The sequence below is a fragment of the Abramis brama genome (assembly GCF_963993115.1).
Source record: "Abramis brama genome assembly, chromosome: 1".
NCBI lineage: Eukaryota > Metazoa > Chordata > Actinopteri > Cypriniformes > Leuciscidae > Abramis > Abramis brama.
The window spans coordinates 53688280-53710881 of NC_139963.1; the positions used below are offsets into that span (position 1 = coordinate 53688280).

At 38.5% G+C, this 22602-nt stretch overlaps 2 protein-coding genes across 5 annotated transcripts in view; one reads left to right on the plus strand and one right to left on the minus strand.

Moving 5' to 3' along the window:
• The window catches only part of LOC311081665 (uncharacterized protein), a gene marked incomplete at its 3' end in the record, with an annotated part of 465213 nt that overhangs the window by 55569 nt on the left and 387042 nt on the right, over positions 1-22602 (plus strand). The gene's annotated exons all lie outside the window — the stretch shown is intronic.
• On the minus strand, positions 3166-21719 carry LOC311083479 (uncharacterized protein). Of its 4 annotated transcripts, XM_084115042.1 has the most exons (4): positions 21409-21685; positions 12432-12565; positions 12102-12269; positions 3166-6164 (listed from the first exon to the last, which is right to left on the minus strand). In XM_084115042.1, exons 3-4 carry the CDS (start codon positions 12115-12117, stop codon positions 4495-4497), a joined length of 1686 nt encoding a protein of 561 aa, XP_083971168.1. In that variant the 5' UTR covers positions 12118-12269; positions 12432-12565; positions 21409-21685; the 3' UTR covers positions 3166-4494. The 4 variants fall into 4 exon arrangements, with proteins under 4 accessions (XP_083971168.1, XP_083971166.1, XP_083971167.1 ...); XM_084115040.1 differs by lacking the exons at positions 12102-12269; positions 12432-12565 and adding an exon at positions 21692-21719 and having other exon boundaries at positions 21409-21552; XM_084115041.1 differs by lacking the exons at positions 12102-12269; positions 12432-12565 and having other exon boundaries at positions 21409-21552; positions 21627-21645.

Consider the following 22602-nt stretch of genomic DNA (forward strand, 5'->3'; position numbering starts at 1 on the left):
CAGCTGCAATCTTACCTACTCGTCCCAGAGTCCTAGAGGCGTATAGGTCCTGAAGTGATGGAAGATTGCAGCCAATCACCTTCTCTGCCGAGCGAATGATACGCTGCAGCCTGCCCTTATCCCTGACGGTAGCAGCATTGTACCAGATGGTGATGGAGGTGGTGATGATGGACTCAACGATGGCGGTGTAAAAGTGCACCATCATTTTCTTGAGAAGAGTAGTCTCGAGATTTTTTAGAGACATGGAGACTACATGCGTCTTTTGTAATTTAGAAGAAGAATCCATAAAACATTAATTTTATGAATGTGTATTGTTTTAGATTTATATTGAATATCTAATATTTAAATTCACAAAATCAAATATTCGACAGTCTGGTAAAGATATTATTTTGTTGTATAAAAATAAGAGTTTTGAGCAAAATTTGGTGATTAACTTAATAATTATGTATGTAAAATACCACAAACAGAAATGGACCAATAATAAACCCAACATTATATTATTTAAACTTGAACTTAAGCATTATATTGAGTTTTCCACTGTATAGTTTTTTCTCTTTTTTTCATTCTGTTGTTTCCTTTGATGCTCTAATGAATGTAATAGATAACAGTTGAATACACTGTGATCCTCTGATATGTGTATGTTGTTCTTGTAGCATTTAGGCAGATTTTTTTACAAGGAGGGACATTTTTTTACAAGGAGGGACAAGGTATTTTACCACCCCTTTAAAATATCTCATGTTTACCAAAATCTTATACAAAATGTTAAGAAAATAAATACATGCTGTTTTACTTTTATTCCTTATGTTATAAACATTAACGCTTAGTACAGAAATGTGATAATGAGAATTGTCTATGCAATATATTTGTGAATTTTACAACTGCTTTTTTTTCTCACTTGTTCTTATATTGTACTTATCTTGTATTATTTGACATTTATCCTCAAAATCTTTAGTTATATATTTAATTACAATTATTTCTAATTATATTTAGCTATGTAATTTTATGCTACACAATGAATATCAGAAAATCTACAAGTAAAACTAGAAAAAGTCTGATATTAAAAGAAATGGCATACAACAACTAAAATAAATAAAATAAAATAAATAAATAAATAAAAACAATAACTGTAGCTACATCTGATCCGTTTGTCAGTTTCTGACACTGTCATGTCAAGTTTCTCAGTCCTGATGTGTGTTGTTAATGTTTTCCATCAGGAACCGCAAAATATCTATTATTGAAGATTATTAGTAACAGATTGACTAAACAAATCATAGAACAAGGTCTAGTAAAAATAAAAAAATAAAAAAAAAGAATATCGTGTACTTCTTGTGTTGTGTAAACACTGGGAAAAAAAAAAAAATATATATATATATATATATATATATAATAATAATAATAATAATAATAATATTATATATATATACACAGTGCTATGCATAAGTTTAGGCACCCATGCTAAAGTTGACTAAAAAGAGGAATAAAAAATCATCTTTTGGAAATTGAACTTAATGCCTTAATTTAAAAAATCCAACCTTTAAGGACACCAATTTTCTTTGTGAATGAATAATGTATCGTAAATAAATAAATGTTCTTCCTTAAAATATAGGGTGCATAAGTTTGGACACCCCTATGTTAAATTCCCATAGAGGCAGGCAGATTTTTATTTTTAAGTATTTAAAAAAAAAAAAAAATTAGGATACTATGCTCTCAATGCAAATCAAACTAGCTATTAGGCTAACTGAAATAAAACCATGCCAATCTCTAGGTATGGTGAAGGCTATGTGATGATGTGGGGCTATTTTAATTCCAAAGGCCAAGGGAACTTTATCAGGATGCATAGTATCCTAAAAAAAAGTAAAAAAAAAATACTTAAAAATAAAAATCTGCCTGCCTCTATGGGAATTTAACATAGGGGTGTCCAAACTTATGCACCCTGTATTTTAAGGAAAAACATTTATTTATTTACGATACATTATTCATTCACAAAGAAAATTGGTGTCCTTAAAGGTTGGATTTTTCCTATTTTTTTAAATTAAGGCATTAAGTTAAATTTCCAAAAGATGATTTTTTATTCCTCTTTTTAGTCAACTTTAGCATGGGTGCCTAAACTTATGCATAGCACTGTATATATATATATATTAGGGCTGTCAAAAGATTAATCACGATTAATCGCATCCAAAATAAAAGTTTGTGTTTAAATAATATATGTGTGTGTACTGTGTATAATTAAATTTGTATACCGGTATATAAATACACACACATGCATGTGTATATTTAAGAAAAATGTGTTATTTATATATAAAAAATTATATTTATATATAATATAAACTATATAAATATATATACAGTATATGTATGCAAATATTTCTTAAATATATACATGCATGTGTGTGTATTTATATATACAAAATAATTATACACAGTACACACACATATATTATGTGTAAACAAACTTTTATTTTGGATGCGATTAATCACGATTAATCTTTTGACAGCCCTAATATATATATATATATATTTTTTTTTTTTTTAATTTTTTTTTATTTATATATTTTCTGAATATTTTCTTTTTCTTCTGACCCGACAGTGGAAATGCAGCAGATTTTGTGCTTTTAGCCCGGCACAGTAGCATTAGCCATTATGCTTTTTGGCTAAATGTTGCAGGCTTGTCATCTAATGGCTTTGATTGTACTGTGTGCTGATGTACTGGTTCAGGGCCGGTTGCACCAACTGTGCGTAAGTTACAACTTAGCTTAGTTTTGATGTAAATGGACACTAAGTTACGCCTTACGCACTTCTAAATATTTTTGCGTTGCACCATTAAACTTAGTTGAAGCGTAACTCTACGTATAAACTAAACATTTACGGCAGCCTCCGATCAGGAGTAACGGTTGGAATAAAATATCAGACAGACTGAACTGCATCAATAAGCTCTTCTTTTACCTGACAGACCTCAATTCTTTAGACATACTGTATATGATAATGCTGACATTTACACTCGCTTAAATTTTAAGAGAGAACATTATGTGAAAAGATTACGTTGTTAGTGGCTATCTTTAACACGAACCCGTCCTAAACAGCACGACGCTGTGTGCATCGGTCCATGTTGTGCGTGTCAAATATCAGTCATAATCAATAAACGTAATTTTAATGTTTTTTGCATCAATATTTATTTATTGATCAATTTCACATACAGTTTGTGAATGTTATTTACATATAAAAACACATATGCTATTCATGATCAACAGGCTTGTTCGACTTCATGCAGCTCTGCACAGACCGATTGGCGGCTGACTTGAAGCAGCGCCGACGCCACGCCAATCGGTTACATCCAGCCGCAGCCGATGTCGAACACAACAAACATCTCACGTATTTGAAGGCTGCTATTGGATCAGAGGCTAAACGTTTTATTATGCAACTGCGCATTACTTCACGGAGAGCTTACGACCTACTAGCTACATTCTGCCTTCCAAACAAATGGTGCAATGGAATAAAGTACAGAGTTAGTTACAAACTAGCTAGTAGTTACTAAGCCTCTAGTGTGGACTTAAAGTTCCAATTTTAAAAAAGAACTTAAGAACGACTGGTGCAACCCTACCCAGGTGCGCTGGATTAGTATTCAGGTGAAGCTGATTGAGTGCGTGGAGCTGAAGGGACTGGTGTTGATGATGGTATTACATCCGTGACATCGTCTCTGTATTCTTGATAAGCACCATATCAAATACAAAAATATGAAAAAATACTGTTTGATGTTCCTCTCTGTAAAGCGCGTGTCAGAAACATAAAGTTGCACTGTATTTCTAGTAGTGCCATCTACTGTCAAGAGAGGGAATATACAATTACTGTGTTTTTTTTAGTTTTTGCATTGGTCTTAACAGAAAAATTTCACATGAAAATCAGACTGAATTTCAACTTCAATCATTCTTGTTGGTGTTAACAGGAGTTAATAAAATTAAAATCGAGATAAATAAATATTAACTAGGGGTGGGCAATCTTCCTCATTTTTAGAAGTGCTAAAGATAATTTTCAGACTTGAACAAGCATATTGACTTTCCTATTTGCACAGTTTAAAACACTATATTGCATTAAAGAATCAGTTGTTAAAATGGTCATTAATTAAAGGTAAACAATTGACTTACACACATGCATTAAAATAATAGGGCCATATGAAATGCTTTGTTTTTCAGAAATTCTGTATTTTAATTTCTTTTTCAATCACAAAGGCATAAAACATTCAATTTATTTTTTAATCAAATTAAACTTTTTGTCAAACTTAGTGCTGCACAAGATGTTTACTGTTAAATTATATTATTATTATTTCTAATGTTATTATTATTATTGCATTGAGACATAGCTACATTCTACTGTACAACCGTAATATATTTGTCACAATTTCTTCTAGTCAAGCCGAACATTTATTCTGACAGTTGCCGTTAAACTTTGAGTTTCTGTGTCTAACCCTACAATCTGTTCTGTCACTCATCATGGATGAAACTAATTGGTTTCTCCACTCAGTGGTTTCTTCACTGCATGGATCTTCATGTGTATCTTCATGCGAGTTTTAGTAGAGAAACTCTTTCCACACTGATCACACGTGTGCGGCTTCTCTCCAGTGTGGATCCTCTCATGCGCTTTCAGAGTTGATGACAGATTGAATCTCTTGTCACAGTGTGAACACTTGTAAGGTTTTTCTCCAGTGTGAATTCTCTCATGTTGTTTTAAACATTTCGCTGTAATAAAAGTCTTCTCACACTCAAAGCACATGTACTCTCTCACACCAGTGTGAATTTTCTCATGTCTTTGTAAACTTTGCTGCAGTGAAAAACTCTTTCCACATTCAGAACATGAATGTCGCTTCTCCTTTGTATGAACTGTCAGGTGTTTCTTCAGGTTTGATGACCAAAGAAATGTTTTTCCACAGTGATCACATGTGAACGGCTTCTCTCCGGTGTGGATCCTCATGTGAGCATTAAGATTTTGTCTGTGAGTGAATCTTTTTTCACACTGATCACACATGAACGGCTTCTCTCCAGTATGAACTCTCATGTGAAGCTCAAGCCATGATTTTTGTGCGAAACTATTCCCACACTGATCACATGTGAACGGTCTCTCTCCAGTGTGAATTCTCATGTGAAGCTTAAGATTTTGTTTGTTTGAGAATCTCTTTTCACACTGATCACACATGAAAGCCTTTTCTCCGGTGTGAATTCTCATGTGACTCTTAAGGTGTCCTGAATCCCTGAAACTCTTCCCACATTTATTGCATGTGAACGGCTTCTCTCCGGTGTGGATCATCATGTGACTCTTAAGGTTTGCTAATTCCGTGAAACTCTTCCCACATTTATCACATGCGTACGGCTTCTCTCCAGTGTGGACTTTCATATGTCTTTTAAGTTTATTAGAATCCATGAAACTCTTCTCACACTGATCACATGTGAACGGTCTCTCTCCAGCGTGAACTCTCAGGTGATGATCAAGACTGCGTTTGTTTGAGAATCTCTTTTCACACTGATCACACATAAACGGCTTTTCTCCAGTGTGGATCATCATGTGACTCCTAAGGTGTGATGAATTTGTGAATCTCTTCTCACATTTATCACATGCGTACGGCTTCTCTCCAGTGTGGATCCTCATGTGAACCTTAAGGTGTATTTTTTGTGTGAAACTCTTCCCGCACTGATCGCAGGTGAACGGCTTCACTTCAGCGTGAACTCTCATGTGAACATAAAGACTTCGTTTGTATGAAAAACTCTTCCCACACTGATCACATGTGTACGGCTTCTCTCTGGTGTGGATCCTCATGTGTTCCTTAAGATGTACTTTTACTGTGAAACTTGTCCCACATTGATCACATTCATGCGGCTTCTCTCCGGTGTGGGTTTTCATGTGTATTTTAAGATTTGGTATTTGTGTGAAACTCTTTCCACATTGATCACATGAGAAAGGCTTCTCTCCAGTATGAACTCTCATGTGAAGCTCAAGACCATCTTTGCGTGTTAAACTCTTTCCACACTGAGTGCAGGTGAAAGATTTCTTGGCTCTTCTTTTCTTTAAAAATGTCTTTTTAGTCTTTGAGCGACTCAGAGGTTTTCCTCCAGGTTTGACATGATGTTTCTCCTCCACTTCACTCAGTTCTTCACTCTCCTCCTTCACTTCCATCAGGTCTGACATGAAAGAAAAATATTAATTTAATTTTCAGTACATCAAAATAATTAAAATAGAGAAATATGAAGTGAAAGGATAAAAGTGAGCTCTGTAAAAAATTACTGTGAAACTTACAGAAATACTATGTAAAATCCCTACAGAAAAGTATTGTAAACCCCAAAACGTATACATTTTTTGTATAAATCACAGTGAACTTTTTTAAACTATTAAACAGGATGTTTTGTTAAATTTACAACAACATGTGATTATAATCAAATTTATGTGTTAATACTACAAATATTGGTAACAAAAACGAAATCCAGATTTTCAAATAGTTTGCCAAATATTGTCCTATCCTAACAAACCATACATCAATGGAAACCAGTAGGCTAAGTGTTACATTAAAATGTAAAGACTAAAATAAACATAAGGCATACAAGGATTACTGAACAGAAGTATTACTTTGCATATCAATAATTTTAATTTCTTACACACACACACACACACACACACACACACACACACACACACACACACACACTCTACAATATGCTACAAATAGCCTAAATTCTAAAAACAATGTTATTATAATTGTAGCCTATATTGTGCTGCATTCACTCACAAAAATAAATGTTTTTATATATTTACAGTAGACAATTTACAAAAAATATCTTCATGGAACATGATCTTTACTTAATATCCTATGATTTTTGGCATAAAAGAAAAATCGATAATTTTGACCCATACACTGTATTGTTGGCTATTGCCACAAATATACCCGTGCGACTCGTGACTGGTTCTGTGATCCAGGGTCACATTTGTAGAATACTGTATTTATAGAGTATGTGTATGTATAAGGAATTACAATTATTGAGGCTTGTGCAAAGTAACATTTCTGTTCAGTCCTAACCATAATCCTTGTATGCTTTAATCTTTAAATTTTAATGTAATACTTAGCCTACTTGTTTTCTATTTCTATTTATAAAATAAATAATAATTTGAGCATTGTATCATTATCACAGGCTAAACCACCTATCAGTGCCTCCTCTAACCACAGACTTGTACTTGTCCTCTCTCATTTTGCACTGAGTCCGCCTTATTTTTAATTTCATAGAGCGCAGATGAAGCTCGTCTCTGATTGGATAATGATGGGAGGTGCGGGAGAAGCAGGAGCTCCTCGTTGACGACTGTGGCTGGCTGACATCAATAACGAGCAAGCCAGAGTGGCTTGCTAGAGAGAAAACAGAGTCACAGCAGAAATCTTCGGACCACCTTGTCATTTTAAAAGTTTTTAGGACAAATCTACGATTTTAACAAGTTTTTTGGAGGGTCTGCTGCTGTTCAATCGGAAAACTGAAAGTTTGCACGGTAAGCTTCACATTTAGCCCAAACACAAATGTGTGCTGAAAGCACATGGTGTAAGCACTAGTTGATATATAAGACCAGTAACATTAGCTGGCTAGCTAGATTAATGTGTGATAACTTCTGCTGAAAAGCACAGGCAAACATTTGAAATCCTAAAAATGATCATCTGGGCCCGTATTCATAAATATTTTAAGAATCCTCTCAGAAAACTCTTAATTTCGCTTAAAAACTTTTACGTAGGAGTCTTAGCTTAAGAGCAATTCGGGACCGATCTGAGAGCAACTCTGAGTAAGGAAAAGACAAAAACTTTCATCTTAGTAAGGAGGCGGGGTTGACCCCGTTGCTATGTATGACACAATCTTTTGAAGACTGTGATTGGTTGGTTGTCCAAGAAGTGGAAAAAAGTGATTTTAAGTATAGGGTCTATTCTAAGACTTCACTTTGCAATTATGCGTATTTTTTCCTATTTGACGGTTCACACACACACACACACACACACACACACACACATTATATATATACATCCTTTTTTTTTTATTTACCATGCTGTTAATTTCCTATAAGGTATTTGCTTGGCTTAGAATGATAAAAATTGTTCCACTCTTTCCAATTACACTGATTGTTGGCATGTCTATTTAAGTGATGGTTTGAATGCTGGTTTTAAATGTATAAAACATGGAATTTTCCCAGTTGCCAAATATCGTAATGTAGTGATTACTTTCATTTCAGGCGCTATGGCATTTCTGCGCTGTGTTGGAGATATTAGCGTGTCTCTAAAAAGATCTGTCACAAACATAATCCCTGCACGATCTAATCTATAGCGTCTTAACTCACTGTCATCCATTGTCTGCAACACATTTCTTCTCCCTCTTCGTCTTCCTGCCATTTTCTCCTCTGCTAAAGAAACTCTTAAGCCTCTTAAAAGTCCTCGTCCGTGCTCCTAACAATTTTGACCTTAAGACCTCTTTTAAGGTTTAAGATGCTTTCTGAATGACTTTTTTATTTACTAGGATTTTTTCTTTAATTTTAAGAGTAAACGCCCACATTTCTAAGAATTTTCTTAGAATTTTGTCACTAGGAGCTACTCTTTGCATTAAGATTCTTTATGAATACGGGCCCTGATTTACCTTTTGTAAAAATAAATTGGATACATTAAGAGGCTATGAATTACATTGCAGAGTGCATAGGAATGAGCCCGTTGTCTTTTCAAATGTGTTGGCACCGGTTTGTAGTCAAACCACTTACTCAGCCTTCAAGGGCCATTTTTATCATGTGCACAATGCACCTGCACCGCAAGCTGCTCCTATAGCTGTTGTTGCAGATTTAAAATGCACAGTTTCATTATGTGCCCGCCATTTTCACACGGTGAAAGAGCTAGTGTCTCACTTAAATTATCATATTGGAGAGGGCAGGTCTGTGATATGTCCAATAAGTGGTTAAGGCAATAAGTAACAGCTAATGCAGCCAGTGATATGCCAGAGAATGATAGTCAGTCTTATCTCAGAATCGTGTGTCTCTTTTACCTTAAACTGCAAGGACAGCTGCTTATTCCTGCCTCTACTATACAGAATATTGTTGAGGAAATGCAAAATGTGCAATGAGTTAGGTCAAGCCTATACAATAACTAAAGTAAGTTATTTTAAAAAAAATGATATAAGCCTATCAGATGAAGCAGTCACTAAAATCTGTGACTGCATTAAAGAGTCATATTTGTTCTCTGCCTGTCATCAGGGACAATTAAGAACAACACACTCCAGAAATCAGACATTCACAAAAATGTTTAAATACACAGAACCCCCCAAAATGTGGCATTGGGAATGGATGAAAATATGACGCAAAAATGTGATTACTACATACCAGTGGCAGAAATTCTGAAGTGCTTTTTACAGTCACATTTAGGGAGGAATACACAGTCACAACAGTTTGGAGATCCTGATGCAGAGGTTTTTACGGATTTATATGATGGACACCATTTCAAATGTCACCAGTTCTTTAATGAAAACCCTGAAAGCCTCAAACTGATTTTGTACCAAGATTCATTTGAAATTGTGAATCCCCTGGGTTCTGCTAAAAAGACAAAGTTCTTGCAGTCTATCTTTCATTAGCAAATTTACCCATTTATTTGCGTTCAAATACTGATAATATTTTTTAAGTCTTGTGTGTTGAGATGAGAATGACCTTAAGCATTTTGGAGTAGCCAAAGTTTTCTCAGAGTTGTTGGCAGATCTGAAATCCTTGGAGACAGATAGAATAAATGAAGAGTTTGGTTCCAAAACGCGATAAATCCATTTTGATTAATTTGAGTAAAAATGTGTTTTCTTTACCAAGAATGTGGCACGATGAAAACCACTATTTTCTGTTTCAAACTTTCACATAGCATCTTTAGGTTATAATAACAAAACAAATTCAAATCCAGATTTTGATTTTCAAAGATTTATTATAAAAACTGATCATTTTTTCCCCAAAATACAATAAATTCATAACACTTTTTTTCCCCAAATGTAATTAATCCATTGAATCAATATAAAAGATATTTTTCATATTGAAACTGTTGAAAATACACAACAAAATAAGTTGATCCACATATGACAGCCTTTGAACTCGGTCAATATCTCATTACAGGCACTGGACTAAAAATACATTCAATCAGCTATCGCTAGGAAATACCTCCTGAACTTTTTTGACGGCGATCATCTGTAAAATGGCTTAGTCCTGCTCGGTTTTCGTTGACTTTGAGTAAAACAACTGAAAGTTTTTCGAAATATCCCCTGGGTTCAACGTGTCAGCGTGACAGAAGTTTGATGCTGTCGTGTGAGAACAAGCAACAGCCGGCATTTTTCCTCCTCCCGCGTGTCTTCTTAATCTCCTCACGTAAATGATTAGACTTCGATGGCTTACGTTTCTTCCCTACCACAGAAACCACCAGAGGTTCATTAATGCCGTCAAAATTATAAAAGATTTTGTTTGATTGTTGATCAAAAAGTACAAAGTAGATAGGAAAAACTAGGATGCCGGGTGTATTCAGAGCGCCGCCGTTACTGTTTACAGTGCGTGGAATGATGCGCTGTGATTGGTTGAGCGGATTTATCTCATTCTGCAGAGAAAGGAGACTGGCGTTTGTCGCGGTTTGGAAAGAAAGGGAGAAAACATGACAGAATAACACGGCGGATATCGCATTTTACGTAAAATTTAAAATTGACTTTTCAATACCGACCCTATACAATACAGATTTTTGCAGTAACTAAATTTTTTTTTAAATGGCGTTTATCGCGTTTTGGAACCAAACTCTTCAAATGTAGATGGAGAAACAGTAAAAGGGGTCTTTACTGCATTTCTGGGGATAACTTGGGTTCTCATTGCATAGGTGAGTTTACAGAGAAGCTCAGCCGCTCTCATTATTTTTGCAGGTACTGTGAAATCACAAGAAGTAAGTTTGAGGCTGATCCGAATATCTGTGGTCCTACACGCACCCAGAGACATATGACGCAGCTGTTGCTGATCTCCAGGCATCCAAAAACATCCAAGGCGTCAGAGGAATAAAGGTAAACTCTATTTTTAATACCCTTGAGTCTTTTCGCGTATCCCAGCATGGTCTCCCGCTCCCAAAGGATCTGAAGCACTCACAAAGCCATATGCTGTCAACCCTGACGGAGCCAAGTTATCAGGGCAAGCTGACAGTTCAAAACTGGAACCTTTTGAGATTGCTACCAGTTTTGATTGGTGACAAAACCATGAGGATGAAGTATGGCACTTAGCTCTCCAGCTAAAAGACATTGTGGATCTTATTTGTGCTCAGAACATTTTGTTGTCCCAGATAGCATATCTTGACATTTTGATCCAAGAATATTTGGAGTTGAGAAAGATGTTGTTTCCTGAAATTCAACTAAAAGCCAAGCACTACTATTTGCGCCATTATTCAGCACTGCTCTTAAAAATTGGTCCATTGATAAAGTTATGGATGCTTAGGTTTGAAAGTAAACAGTTATTTTAAAAGATGTGTCAGACACTTCAAAAACATTTGTCAAACTTTGTCAGAGTGTCATCAGATGTACCATATCTTTTAGCTGGGCAAGAATGCAGTAAACTACTGCAAGTGAAGGAAAGCTGTGGGGTTTATCACAGCCTCTACAGTAACACTATTAAACATGCAGTCAGGGAGTTAGCCTTTTCAGAAACCAATACCAAAGTTACCACAGACAAGGGCACTGCATATAAAAAAGGACAGTTTCTTGTGTACAGAAATGATGAGTATATGGAGTTTGGTGAACTTCTAATCATCTTGATTCAAAATGACACTTCGGTGTATGTTTTGATGGATATCCACAAAGGCATCTTACTCTCAGAATACCATCTGTATTCTGTGACAAAGGACAGTCTTGGGTTCCAGTGTATCAACATTAATGACCTGGCCGATTTCTATCCTTTGGTATCATAGATTCTTGATGGATACCAAGTCATTCCACTAAAACACAGTATTGTGGCAAAATAAAGTCCAATTAAAGCTCACTTCTCACTGTAAACAGTTTGACATTAATATAAGTGTTACCTGATGCATGTCCCTGCTCTGTTAAGTGACTCAGTGCAAACCTTACTAGATGTCACCATCATGGAAGTCCAACCACTACTTCAGGCAGTTAACAAAAACATCCTGGAAGAGCACTTGCAGTCCATTGGAGTCGAGACGTATGATGATCTATGCTTTGTAACGGAGGCTGATTTGTTGACAGCATTAAGACCTGTTCAAGCCAGAAAGCTTCTTTCTGTTTGGAAATGGAATTGTAAGTAAAAACACCACACAACTATTCAAAATCAAAAGCAGACATTGTGTAATATTGTACAGTGTGAATCAATCTTATTTTTTTGTCATTTAAAGACCACACTCCCGAGAACAGCTCAGTATCATCTGTGGAAGCCTCACCTACCCAATTGCTGTCATCGCTCTCTGTTTCACCACGAAGTTCTTCATCAACCTCCTCCAGCAGCCCAGGACTTGACACACAGTGGGATGACAACTTTGAAGTTCCATGGAATAAATTTCCTGAGGAAGTGATGCATTCTTTGGAGAGGGCAAAAAGGCGACAGAGGCAAAACTTAAAACTGAGGCAGCAAATGGTCTGGATTGTTGTGACTGAGATGATGGAAAAATGTCCTCATGTAGGTAAAAAGTATTCAACTGACGTTGCAACAAAAATGGTGGCAAAATATCCCAATTCTCTCCAAGATGTAATAGAGGGTGATATTGTTGGAACAGGCTACCATTCCCTTGTTAAACAGTTGCAATACAGAATTGAAAATGTGAAGCGCACTTCAACACACAAAAAAAGAAAAAGAAAACATCAGACTGATGTCTCAGACTAGGCAGACGAGATCCCATTGGAAGAGACAGCAGCAATGCAGGACACTTACGGATGCATTAAATGGAATGTAACATTTCAGCCCATTGAAGAAACTCAAGAGAGCCAGCAGCAAAAGATGGAAAAACTCAAGGTGATGTTCCAACACTCTGATACCAATCCAGAGGAGGTAAAATGTCTAATGAAGTCCATGTTTTACACAGAGCGTTAACATGTCAACCAGGGAAAAAGTATCAAATGCCTTAGAGAGGAGTGGCCGTTTTGGTTTGATGAACTTGGCATGTCAGTCCACTTCAAGGAACTCACTGAGATTGACCTCGAAATTTGGATTTGACAGGAAAAAGGCTTCTCGACTACATGACCACAGTTTGTGTCAACAAGAACAAGAAGTTCATTCAGAATTATGCTAGGCTTCAGAAGATGCGGGGACTGCAGAGTGGCTGTTCAGATGATGTAATAGAAATGCTCCTGCTTCTGCTCAGCTACTTTGATGAGGAGGAGGAGTCCATGTTATTCCATGTAGAAGATACATGACTGGCAGAAGAGGTACAACTGGAGCAAGTGCCTCTGACAACCGCTGCTATTGTCTGTGGTAAGTCTGTTTCATATCTCTCTTTTTTATAATTGCACTGTGTATGTAATTTGTCATGTGATTGCAGAGCTTATTAAAATAACCTGTTAAATAATTTATTCATAGGACAGTCCTGCTATTCCTCAACAAGGTACATGCTGAGTCTGGATCAGAACCTTATCAACACAAACATCTCCTCCATTTCTGCATTGTGCCTCATGTTAAGGAGCTACTACTGTTTTAATATCCATTATCCATCTGAGCTGGCTTCAACTCTGGAGTTTCTTCAAAGGTGAGTAAACATGGCTTACTCATTACTCAGACCTGGGATCTGGAGTCTGGCTCCGAGGTCCCGATCTTAATCCGGACCTTAAATAAGGCCGGGACTCAAGACCGAAAGTCAGACCCAGACTAAGAATCGGACTCAAGCCCGGTCTTAGTCTGGGTCTGACTCTTGGCCTTGCTTCTGGGTGTGGCCCGAGTCTCGTCTCGTCTTGGTCCGGCTCTAAATCTCGGCCGGGCTCAGACCCGGACTCAGACTATTTTTTTTTTATATAAATATATATCCTCCTTGAACTGCCACCTTACCATGGTGCAGGTGTTTGAGTACCCGGATAACCCTAGGAGCTATGTTGTCCGGAGTTGGAGCCAGGCCCGGGGTTGGGGCTCGTATGTGAGAGCCTGGTGGCCGGCGTAGGGCCGCCCTCCCGTGGGCCTGCAGGATGGGATGTAAGTGGCCGGTGCTTAGTGGATCGGGCAGCAGTCGAAGGCGGGGGCCTCGACAACCCGATCCCTGTACACGGAAACTAGCTCTTGGGACGTGGAAGAAATTCTGGTAAAACCGTCCGGCACCTCAGGAGAGGGAAGCAGTGCCCTACCAACGCTGTTTACAGTGGAGGTGGGCAACTGTTGACCTCAACTGGGTATGTCGTCGGACGGTGGAAGGAATACTTCGATCTCCTCACTCGTCCCACCGACACGTCTTCCATTGAGGAAGCAGAGGCTGAGGGCTTGGAGGTGGACTCATCCATCACCCAAGCTGAAGTCACAGAGGTAGTCAAGAAACTCCTCGGTGGCAAGGCACCGAGGGTGGATGAGATCCGCCTTGAGTACCTCAAGTCTCTGGATGTCGTGTGGCGTTTAGGGACAGTACCTTTGGGCTGGCAGACCAGGGTGGTGGTCCCCCTTATTAAGAACGGGGACTGGAGGGTGTGCTCCAACTACAGGGGGATCACACTTCTCAGCCTCCCCAGGAAAGTCTATGCCAGGGTACTGGAGAGGAGAATACGGCCGATGGTAAAACCTCAGATTCAGGAGGAACAGTGTGGTCTTCATCCCGGTCGTGGAACACTGGACCAGCTCTATACCTTCTACAGGGTGCTGGAGGGTTCATGGGAGCTTGCCTAACCAATCCACATGTGCTTTGTGGATTTAGAGAAGGCATTCAACTGTGTCCGTCGCGGCATCCTGTGGATGGTCCCTGTACGACCGGAGCAGGAGCTCGGTTCGCATTGCCGGCAGTAAGTCAGACTTGTTCCCGGTGCATGTTGGACTCCGGCAGGCTCTGCTCTTTACGGATGATGTTGTCGTGCTGGCCCCATCAGACCAGGAACTTCAGCATGCACTGGGATGGTTTGCAGCCGAGTGTGAAGCGGCTGGGATGAGAATCAGTGCCTCCAAATCCGAGGCCATGGTTTTAAGTCGGAAAAGGGTGGCTTGCCCACTTCAGGTTGGTGGAGAGTTCCTGCCTCAAGTGGAGGAGTTCAAGTATCTTGGGGTCTTGTTCACGAGTGAGGGAAGGATGGAATGGGAGATTGACAGACGGATCGGTGCAGCTTCTGCTGTAATGAGGTCGATGTACCAGTCTGTCGTGGTGAAGAAAGAGCTGAGCCACAAGGAGAAGCTCTCGATTTACCGGTCAAATCTACGTTCCTACTCTCAATAGTCATGAGCTGTGGGTTATGAAAGAAAGGACAAGATCCCGGATACAGGCAGCCGAAATGAGCTTTCTCCGCAGGGTGGCCGGGTGATCCCTTAGAGACAGGGTGAGAAGCTCGGCCACTCGGGAGGAGCCAGCCGAAGTGGCTCGGGCATCTGTTCTGGATGCCTCCTAGACGCCTTCCCGGGAAGGTGTTCCGGGCATGTCCCACTGGGAGAAGACCCCGGGGAAGACCTAGGACACGCTGGAGGGACTATGTCTCCCGGCTGGCCTGGGAACGCCTCAGTGTCCCCCCGGAAGAGCTGGAGGAAGTGTCTAGGGAGAGGGAAGTCTGGGCATCCCTGCTTGGACTGCTGCCCCTGCGACCCGGCCCCGGATAAGCGGAAGATATTTATATATATATATATATTTTTTTTTTTTTGTTTGTTTCTTGTATTCTCTTTTTTTAAATGCTTAAAATGCTAATAAAATGCTTAATATGCGTTTATTCTACAGGTGTTGTTTTTTTTCCGATAAACCCAGAAAAAGGAACCAAAGTAGAGAATAAAAACTCCAAGCGTCCCCTCAACTTGAACCCTCGAGTCCTCACCCTGATAGAGTAACTCTCCCATCACAAGTGGCTTTCAGCCTAAATATGTTCTCTTTCTGTCGACTCTGACTGTTTGTTTGAGAATAAACTGTTAGTTTTTGTTTTGTTAAATTTGTTGCAAATGTGACTGCATCTTTAGGCTAGAAAAGAAAGTTAATTATATTTACTATGTAGTTTGACAGTGTGGTAGTATTAGGAATTGAATTATGGTTAAGGCACAATATGTAATTTTTGTTTTAAAGTCTTAAAGGTGCACTATGTAACTTTTTCTGGTAGAGGGTCCGCCACCTGCTTGTTTCATGAAGATGTTCTTGCTTTGCGGGAATGTTCCATAGTATGGTATAAAACTTGTCTATCTTGCCTATGGGCACAGTTTAAATTAGATATTTCCCTGTTAATTTTATAATTTATTGATGCACAATAAGCAATTATTACATGTAAAAAATACAGGAAATGGTCTATTTATATACAACACTGTTATGCAAAATAAATACATTTTTTGTAGACATAACAGTTTTTTAATGTGATTCAGCCGTCATTTTATTCACTGTAAATCAATTTACATATTTCGTCCGTAAAGTTATCTACAGTGCTGCTGTATTTTTTACAGGAATTCTCTGGTAACCACAGCTGCCAGCGTTTTCCAGTAAAAACAAGTTGTTTTATACAGTGTAGACAACTGCTATAAAATAGGCTACTACAATAATTTTTATCAATTAAGTATCTTTCCATGAATGAGGTACATTTATCTTGATATGGAATTCAACAACCAGGGGTGTGAAGTAACGAATTACAAATACTCACGTTGCTGTAATTAAGTAGCCTAGTTTTTATCAGAAATTGTACTTTTTTTGGGTAGTTTTACTTGATTACATTTTAAGTGATGTATCGGTACTTTTACTCTGCTATTTTCCCTCTGTTTGTTGTCGTTAAATGCTTGTTTTAATTTTATTTTTATTCATCAAAGCGATTGGATCAAGTAATCGGTCTCGTGACTGTTGTCAAATCAAATTCTGCATAGAAAACTTTAACCACCAACCGCTGTTAATCATGGCTGCTGTGGACGCCAGGGCCGGCCCGCGGCATCTAGGCGGAACAGGCAAATGCTAGGGGCGCCACTCATCCATAGGGGTGCCAAAATGAGTGAACGAGTGATTTATTTATTTATTTATTTAAATTTTTTTTTTTTATTAATACTATTTTAAAACCATTAATTCGTAATATTACCAAATAAAGCCAAAAAACTGCAAAAAACTTAACCAAGTCCCCCGACTCCAGTCGGGCTCATCAATCTTCCCCCGCCCAGCGAGTGCTTGAAGTGTGTCAGAAACAGAACGCGCGTTTATCAGTTGTTGGTTATTTGTTGTGTAGCGTCGCCCCTCGCCGCATCCAATTGTAGCATTGCTTTACACATTCAGGCTCCCATGTAGAAACTGGCCTGGCAGCTCACGGTGAAAGTTATCTGATTGTGACGGATGGCTGAATTTACATGGCACAATTTTAATTAGCATTATTGTCTGCAATACAGTGTCAAAAAGAAGAGGATAAAAGGAGATAAAGACAGAGGTAAAGTGATGGAATAAATTAACAGTTTATCATTTGATTTTGATTATTTCGAGAACCGTTCATCCAATTGACTTCACAAGGTAGTGCAGTGTCGCATTTGGTGCAATATAGATGGACACGTGAGACGCGACACATTCAGAATTAATAAACTTTTAGTAAACTACAGAACAGCGCGAGTGGGAAGCGGCGCCCCTCACACGGGCAGGGCTAATATGCTCCGAGAACAGACACTGCACTAGTGATATAAAACGCACACACACAGGTCTGTTAACTTAAGTAATACTTTTAAGGTAGGGCATTAATCGCATTAATTATCGCGGACGTATCGCCTGCGATAATTAATGCGATATGGCTCAGCTTGTCAGTTAACTACGGCTCTGTGTTGTAAATGCCACTCCATCTGAAAGCAGGTGATGGCGATTTACTACTAATCAAGGAACCGGCTTTACTGACGAGATGCGCATAACAATGTCATCCGATATATCGCCCAGCCCTATTCTGGAGTCAGAGACAACTGTTTCAACAAGATGGCCACCATCCAAACAAACTTGGTTCAAGAGTGCTAAAGGATCTACTTCTCCCTCAATCATCCTTCTGCAGTGTGTGCCAATCCACTAAATCTGAACAGCACACACCTGGACAGAGTATAAATGAACACAGGACTTCACTTCAGCACCTGAATGGACATGCGGTTGACAAATCACATAAGGACAATGATAACACCACTGAGCCAGCTCTTCGGCCTCTGCCACAACACCAGGGCCCACACCCTCCTCCATCTGCTCGAGGTAAACCAAAAACAACTGATACCAGCTCTCAGTGATATGTGTTTGGTCCCCGCTATGATAACAGTAACTTTCTTAAATGTTTACAGAACAAGTGGGAACCCAGTGTGACTGTATCTTTCTCTATTGATGTTCTATTATAAGATAGAAAGTCTAGTCAAGTCAAGCCAAGTCAAGTCTTTATTTTGCCAGAACGACCCACATCGCCTGGAATTCATTTTGGTGAATTGGCTCACACAAGACAGTACAACATAACATATACAATAAAAACATGAAATCTAAACAGAAAACAAATGCTTAGATTATTGCTAATAAATAGTAATAAAACTAATCAGACAAAGTGCTAGTGCATTTAGTGACCCTAAGAAGAAGGAGGACATAGCTGTGTCTGTATAAGTAAAGTAGATAGAGATTGTTGTTGTGAGTTGAGAGCCCTCACAGCCTGCGGGTAAGTGCTATTAGAAAAACGGGTGGTTCTGGATCTTATGCTTCCTAACCTTCTGCCTGATGGTAGAGGGATGAAAAGGGAATTAGCAGGGTGTGATGAATCCTTGAGTATTTTCAGACCAGTTTTGAGTAGACGGATGTTATAAATGTCACAGATCTTAGGGAGGTCCAACCCAATTATTCTTGACGCAGTGCTAACTACCCTGTTCAATGCAGACTTATCCTCCGCCGAGCAGCTACCCCACCATTAGGGGTGCAACGGTACAGATAGCCCACGGTACGGTCCGTACCTCGGTTTTTGGGCCACGGTCTCGGTTCGGTTTCGGTACATGTTTTGTGCAGAAAGAGACTGCTATTTCATCCCAAAAATATGTTTTATTTTTCTTATGAGCATAAACAGAATGTCACAGTAGGAAGAACATCAATGTATGGAATAAATTAACACTCTAGTCTGTACTGAACAACACTAAGTAATACAACCTCTTCAACTATCACTTATATGAAATACAAAATGTAAACAAACACACTTCAAAATATTCAAGTGGATCCCAATTCCAAACCTTGATAACTGGTATATGAAGTGATCAATGTGAAAGAAAAAGTGCACTTTTACCTTTAACAAACATAAATTAGCTTGTGCTTTGAATAAAAAAAAGCAGAGCAAAATAATATAATAAAAAAATACTGCATTCAGGATACAAAGTGCAATGTTATTTACTCATCCACTATTGAGAGATTCTTGTGCAAAAAGATGAGTCTATCAACACTGTCGGGTGCAAGGCGAGACCGGTTGGCACTAACGATGTTCCCAGCAGAGGAGAAAATTCTCAACTTTTCAGAATGCCGCAAGCGCACCGTAGGTCACGTGACAAGAACCAACCAGAGCGCAGCTGATGGTTGCTTTAGCAACGACAGCCGCCTCCGGAGCGCAACCGCCCTAGCGCTTTGGAAAAAGGAGAACGCGGCGCGCCTAGCGTTTTCTACGCGTTTTTAGGCGCGATATGTGAATGGCGCCTAAAGCAAAAACTAAAAGGATCAGCGCGAACTCAGTGGCAAAACCGAAGTCCCGCGGGACACGAGGGTAGATTGTCCCGTGCAGGGCTGACCGAACGGTCCGGGATTTTACCGTGTACCGTTGCATCCCTACCCACCATACAGTGATGGAGAAAGTGAGAATGCTCTCTATCACACCCCTGTAAAAGTGGAGCATTCCAGCCTTGGACACTTTAAATTTCCTAAGTTGTCTCAAAAAGAAAAGTCGCTGCTGAGCTTTTTTAACAATCTGGCTGACATTGAGGTTCCATTTAAGACTGGAGGATATGATGGTCCCAAGGAACCTGAAACTTTCCACCCACTCTACAGTTTTGTCCTTGATGGCCAGGGGTTGGAGCGACTTAATATTTTTGCTCCTAAAATCAACAACCATCTCCTTGGTTTTGGAGATGTTAAGGGACAAGTTGTTAATTGTGCACCACTCAGCTAGCAAGGATACTTCTGTTCTGTAGGCCGATTCATCATCGTTAGTAATGAGGCCTACCACAGTGCTATCGTCTGCAAATGTAAAAATTTTGACTGAGTGATGATGAGAAAAACAGTCATTGGTATAAAATGAGTATAAAAGGGGAGACAGAACACACCCCTGGGGGGCGCCAATGCTGAATACATAAAAGTTCATGTCTGTCGTATGTAATCAGACTGACAGAATTGTCAACAAAGTCTAAGGCCTTCTCAAACCGTACAGCAAACACATCTAGCCTAATCTTTATATTATCTTTCCTTTGTCATCACATGTGCTTTCATTTAGGGCTGCACGATTAATCGCAATAAAACCACATGCGATTTGGCAAAGGCTGCAATTATTTTGTGCGCAGCTTGTCAGTGGAGTGCGGCTGATGGGTAGTAAATACTGCCCCATTTAAACGCCAGAGGGCGCCCTCAGGCAAACTAAAAATAAAATGCAAAATAAATTAGCAACTTCACAACAATTATAAAGAGTTTTTAATGAGATGTGTTTTTAGTCTAGATTTAAACTGACAGTGTATGCTTCCCGAACCATGTTAGGAAGACTGTTCCAGAGTTTAGGTGATAAATAGGAAAAGGATATTTATAAATATCCTTTCTGCTCCATTCAAAACCATTTAGTGCATTGTAAGAAATTAGTAAGATATTAAAATTTATACGATGTTTAATAGGGAGCCAATGCAGTGTTGACAGAACAGGCTAATATGGTTATATTCCATTTTATCTGTGATGTTAGTGCCTATTATTAAAGACAAAGCTAGCAAAATAAATAGCATGGATAATTAGTTTATAACCAACATGGCGCAGATGTGTATTTTTGCTTTTCTAGACTTTTCTATCAAGGTTCTAGATTAGCAGGCTACAACAGGCATAATTATACAATTTGTATGCGTTTTATTGATGCCTCTAATGCCTTTGATCGGGTAAATCATGAAAAAAATATTGAATAAGTTACACAACAGAGGAGTTCCAAAATATCTAGTGAGAATTCTGGCTTTTTTAGTCAAATGTTTTGTTTCAGTCAGATTCTCCTCCAGTAGGCTATGTGGAACCATTGGCGTTTTAAAGCTCTGTTAGCTAATGTACCACAACAGTCATTAAAGAAAGAATCTAGAAAAGACACCAACCTGCTTTGTCCTCGTGTTTTATCCTCCAGGGTTCTGGTTCACTCGAGTCCTCCTCATTCTCCTCTTTGACAAACACCATCTTCTCCTCAGTTCAGTTGCAGCAACTCTAGATATTCCTGCTCGATTCAAAACTTCTATTTACGACTATGAGGATGAGAATATTACAGTCATTTACTGACCCGACTCAAAATTGGCATCTTTTTATAAACTTAACGTACAGTTATAACAGTTTGTATCATGCCAATAGCACAACAAATCAGCAGAGATTAAGATGAAAACAAACCTTCTTCCTCTGAGGTTTAATGGCGGTCGGCAGACAAAAAATTGTGACTTACCGCCACACACTGGACTGGAGAGTGAAATGTGGGCAAAATCATTTTGTAACTGAGCGGTACAAGACTTTGCTTAAGTTTTTTGCTACTTTTCCTAAGTTTGCCACCTGAACACACACAAATGCATTGCATTGAAAGCCATTGAATGAGCCAATAATAGAGCGTTTTATTTTATTTTATGAAATTCAAAAAGTCAAACACACATAATTGAATGAGTCAATAACAGCAATTTTTTTTTCAAAAAAATATGCTAATCAGCCACTGTGCAAAACACACACACACACACACACGCACACACACACACACACATATAGTGTTTTCATGTTTTATGGGGACTTTCCATAGATATAATGATTTTTATCCTTGGCAATATATTATGGCGGATGCCTCCCCATAATGTAGGGTTTACCAGGCCACACACACACACACACACACACACACACATTTCAAAGTCAGATAAAAGTCCTACTGCAAGATTTGTTGATGCCATCATTGTGCATTATTTATTCTTATATGTTTGTTATATATCTTATATGTTATTGTGAGGTTTATTGTTTATTCTTACCCGTTTTGTATTTTTATTTTTTTTATTTTTTAGTTATGCCTATATACAGCCACTGAGTACTACAGCCATCTAGTATAGTGGCTATTGATATTTCATGTAAGATGTGACCAAAGTAATGCCAACTTGTGAGGTTTTGGCTGCTTCAACTTACTGGAATGAACATTTCATGAATACTTTTTACTATGTTAAATAACATAAAAATAAGCATAGTTTAAATAGAAAAGTAGAGGTAAATAAACATCTAAATTCAAAAATTCAAAACTCAAAATTATTAGGGTACAATAGGGTTAAAGGCAC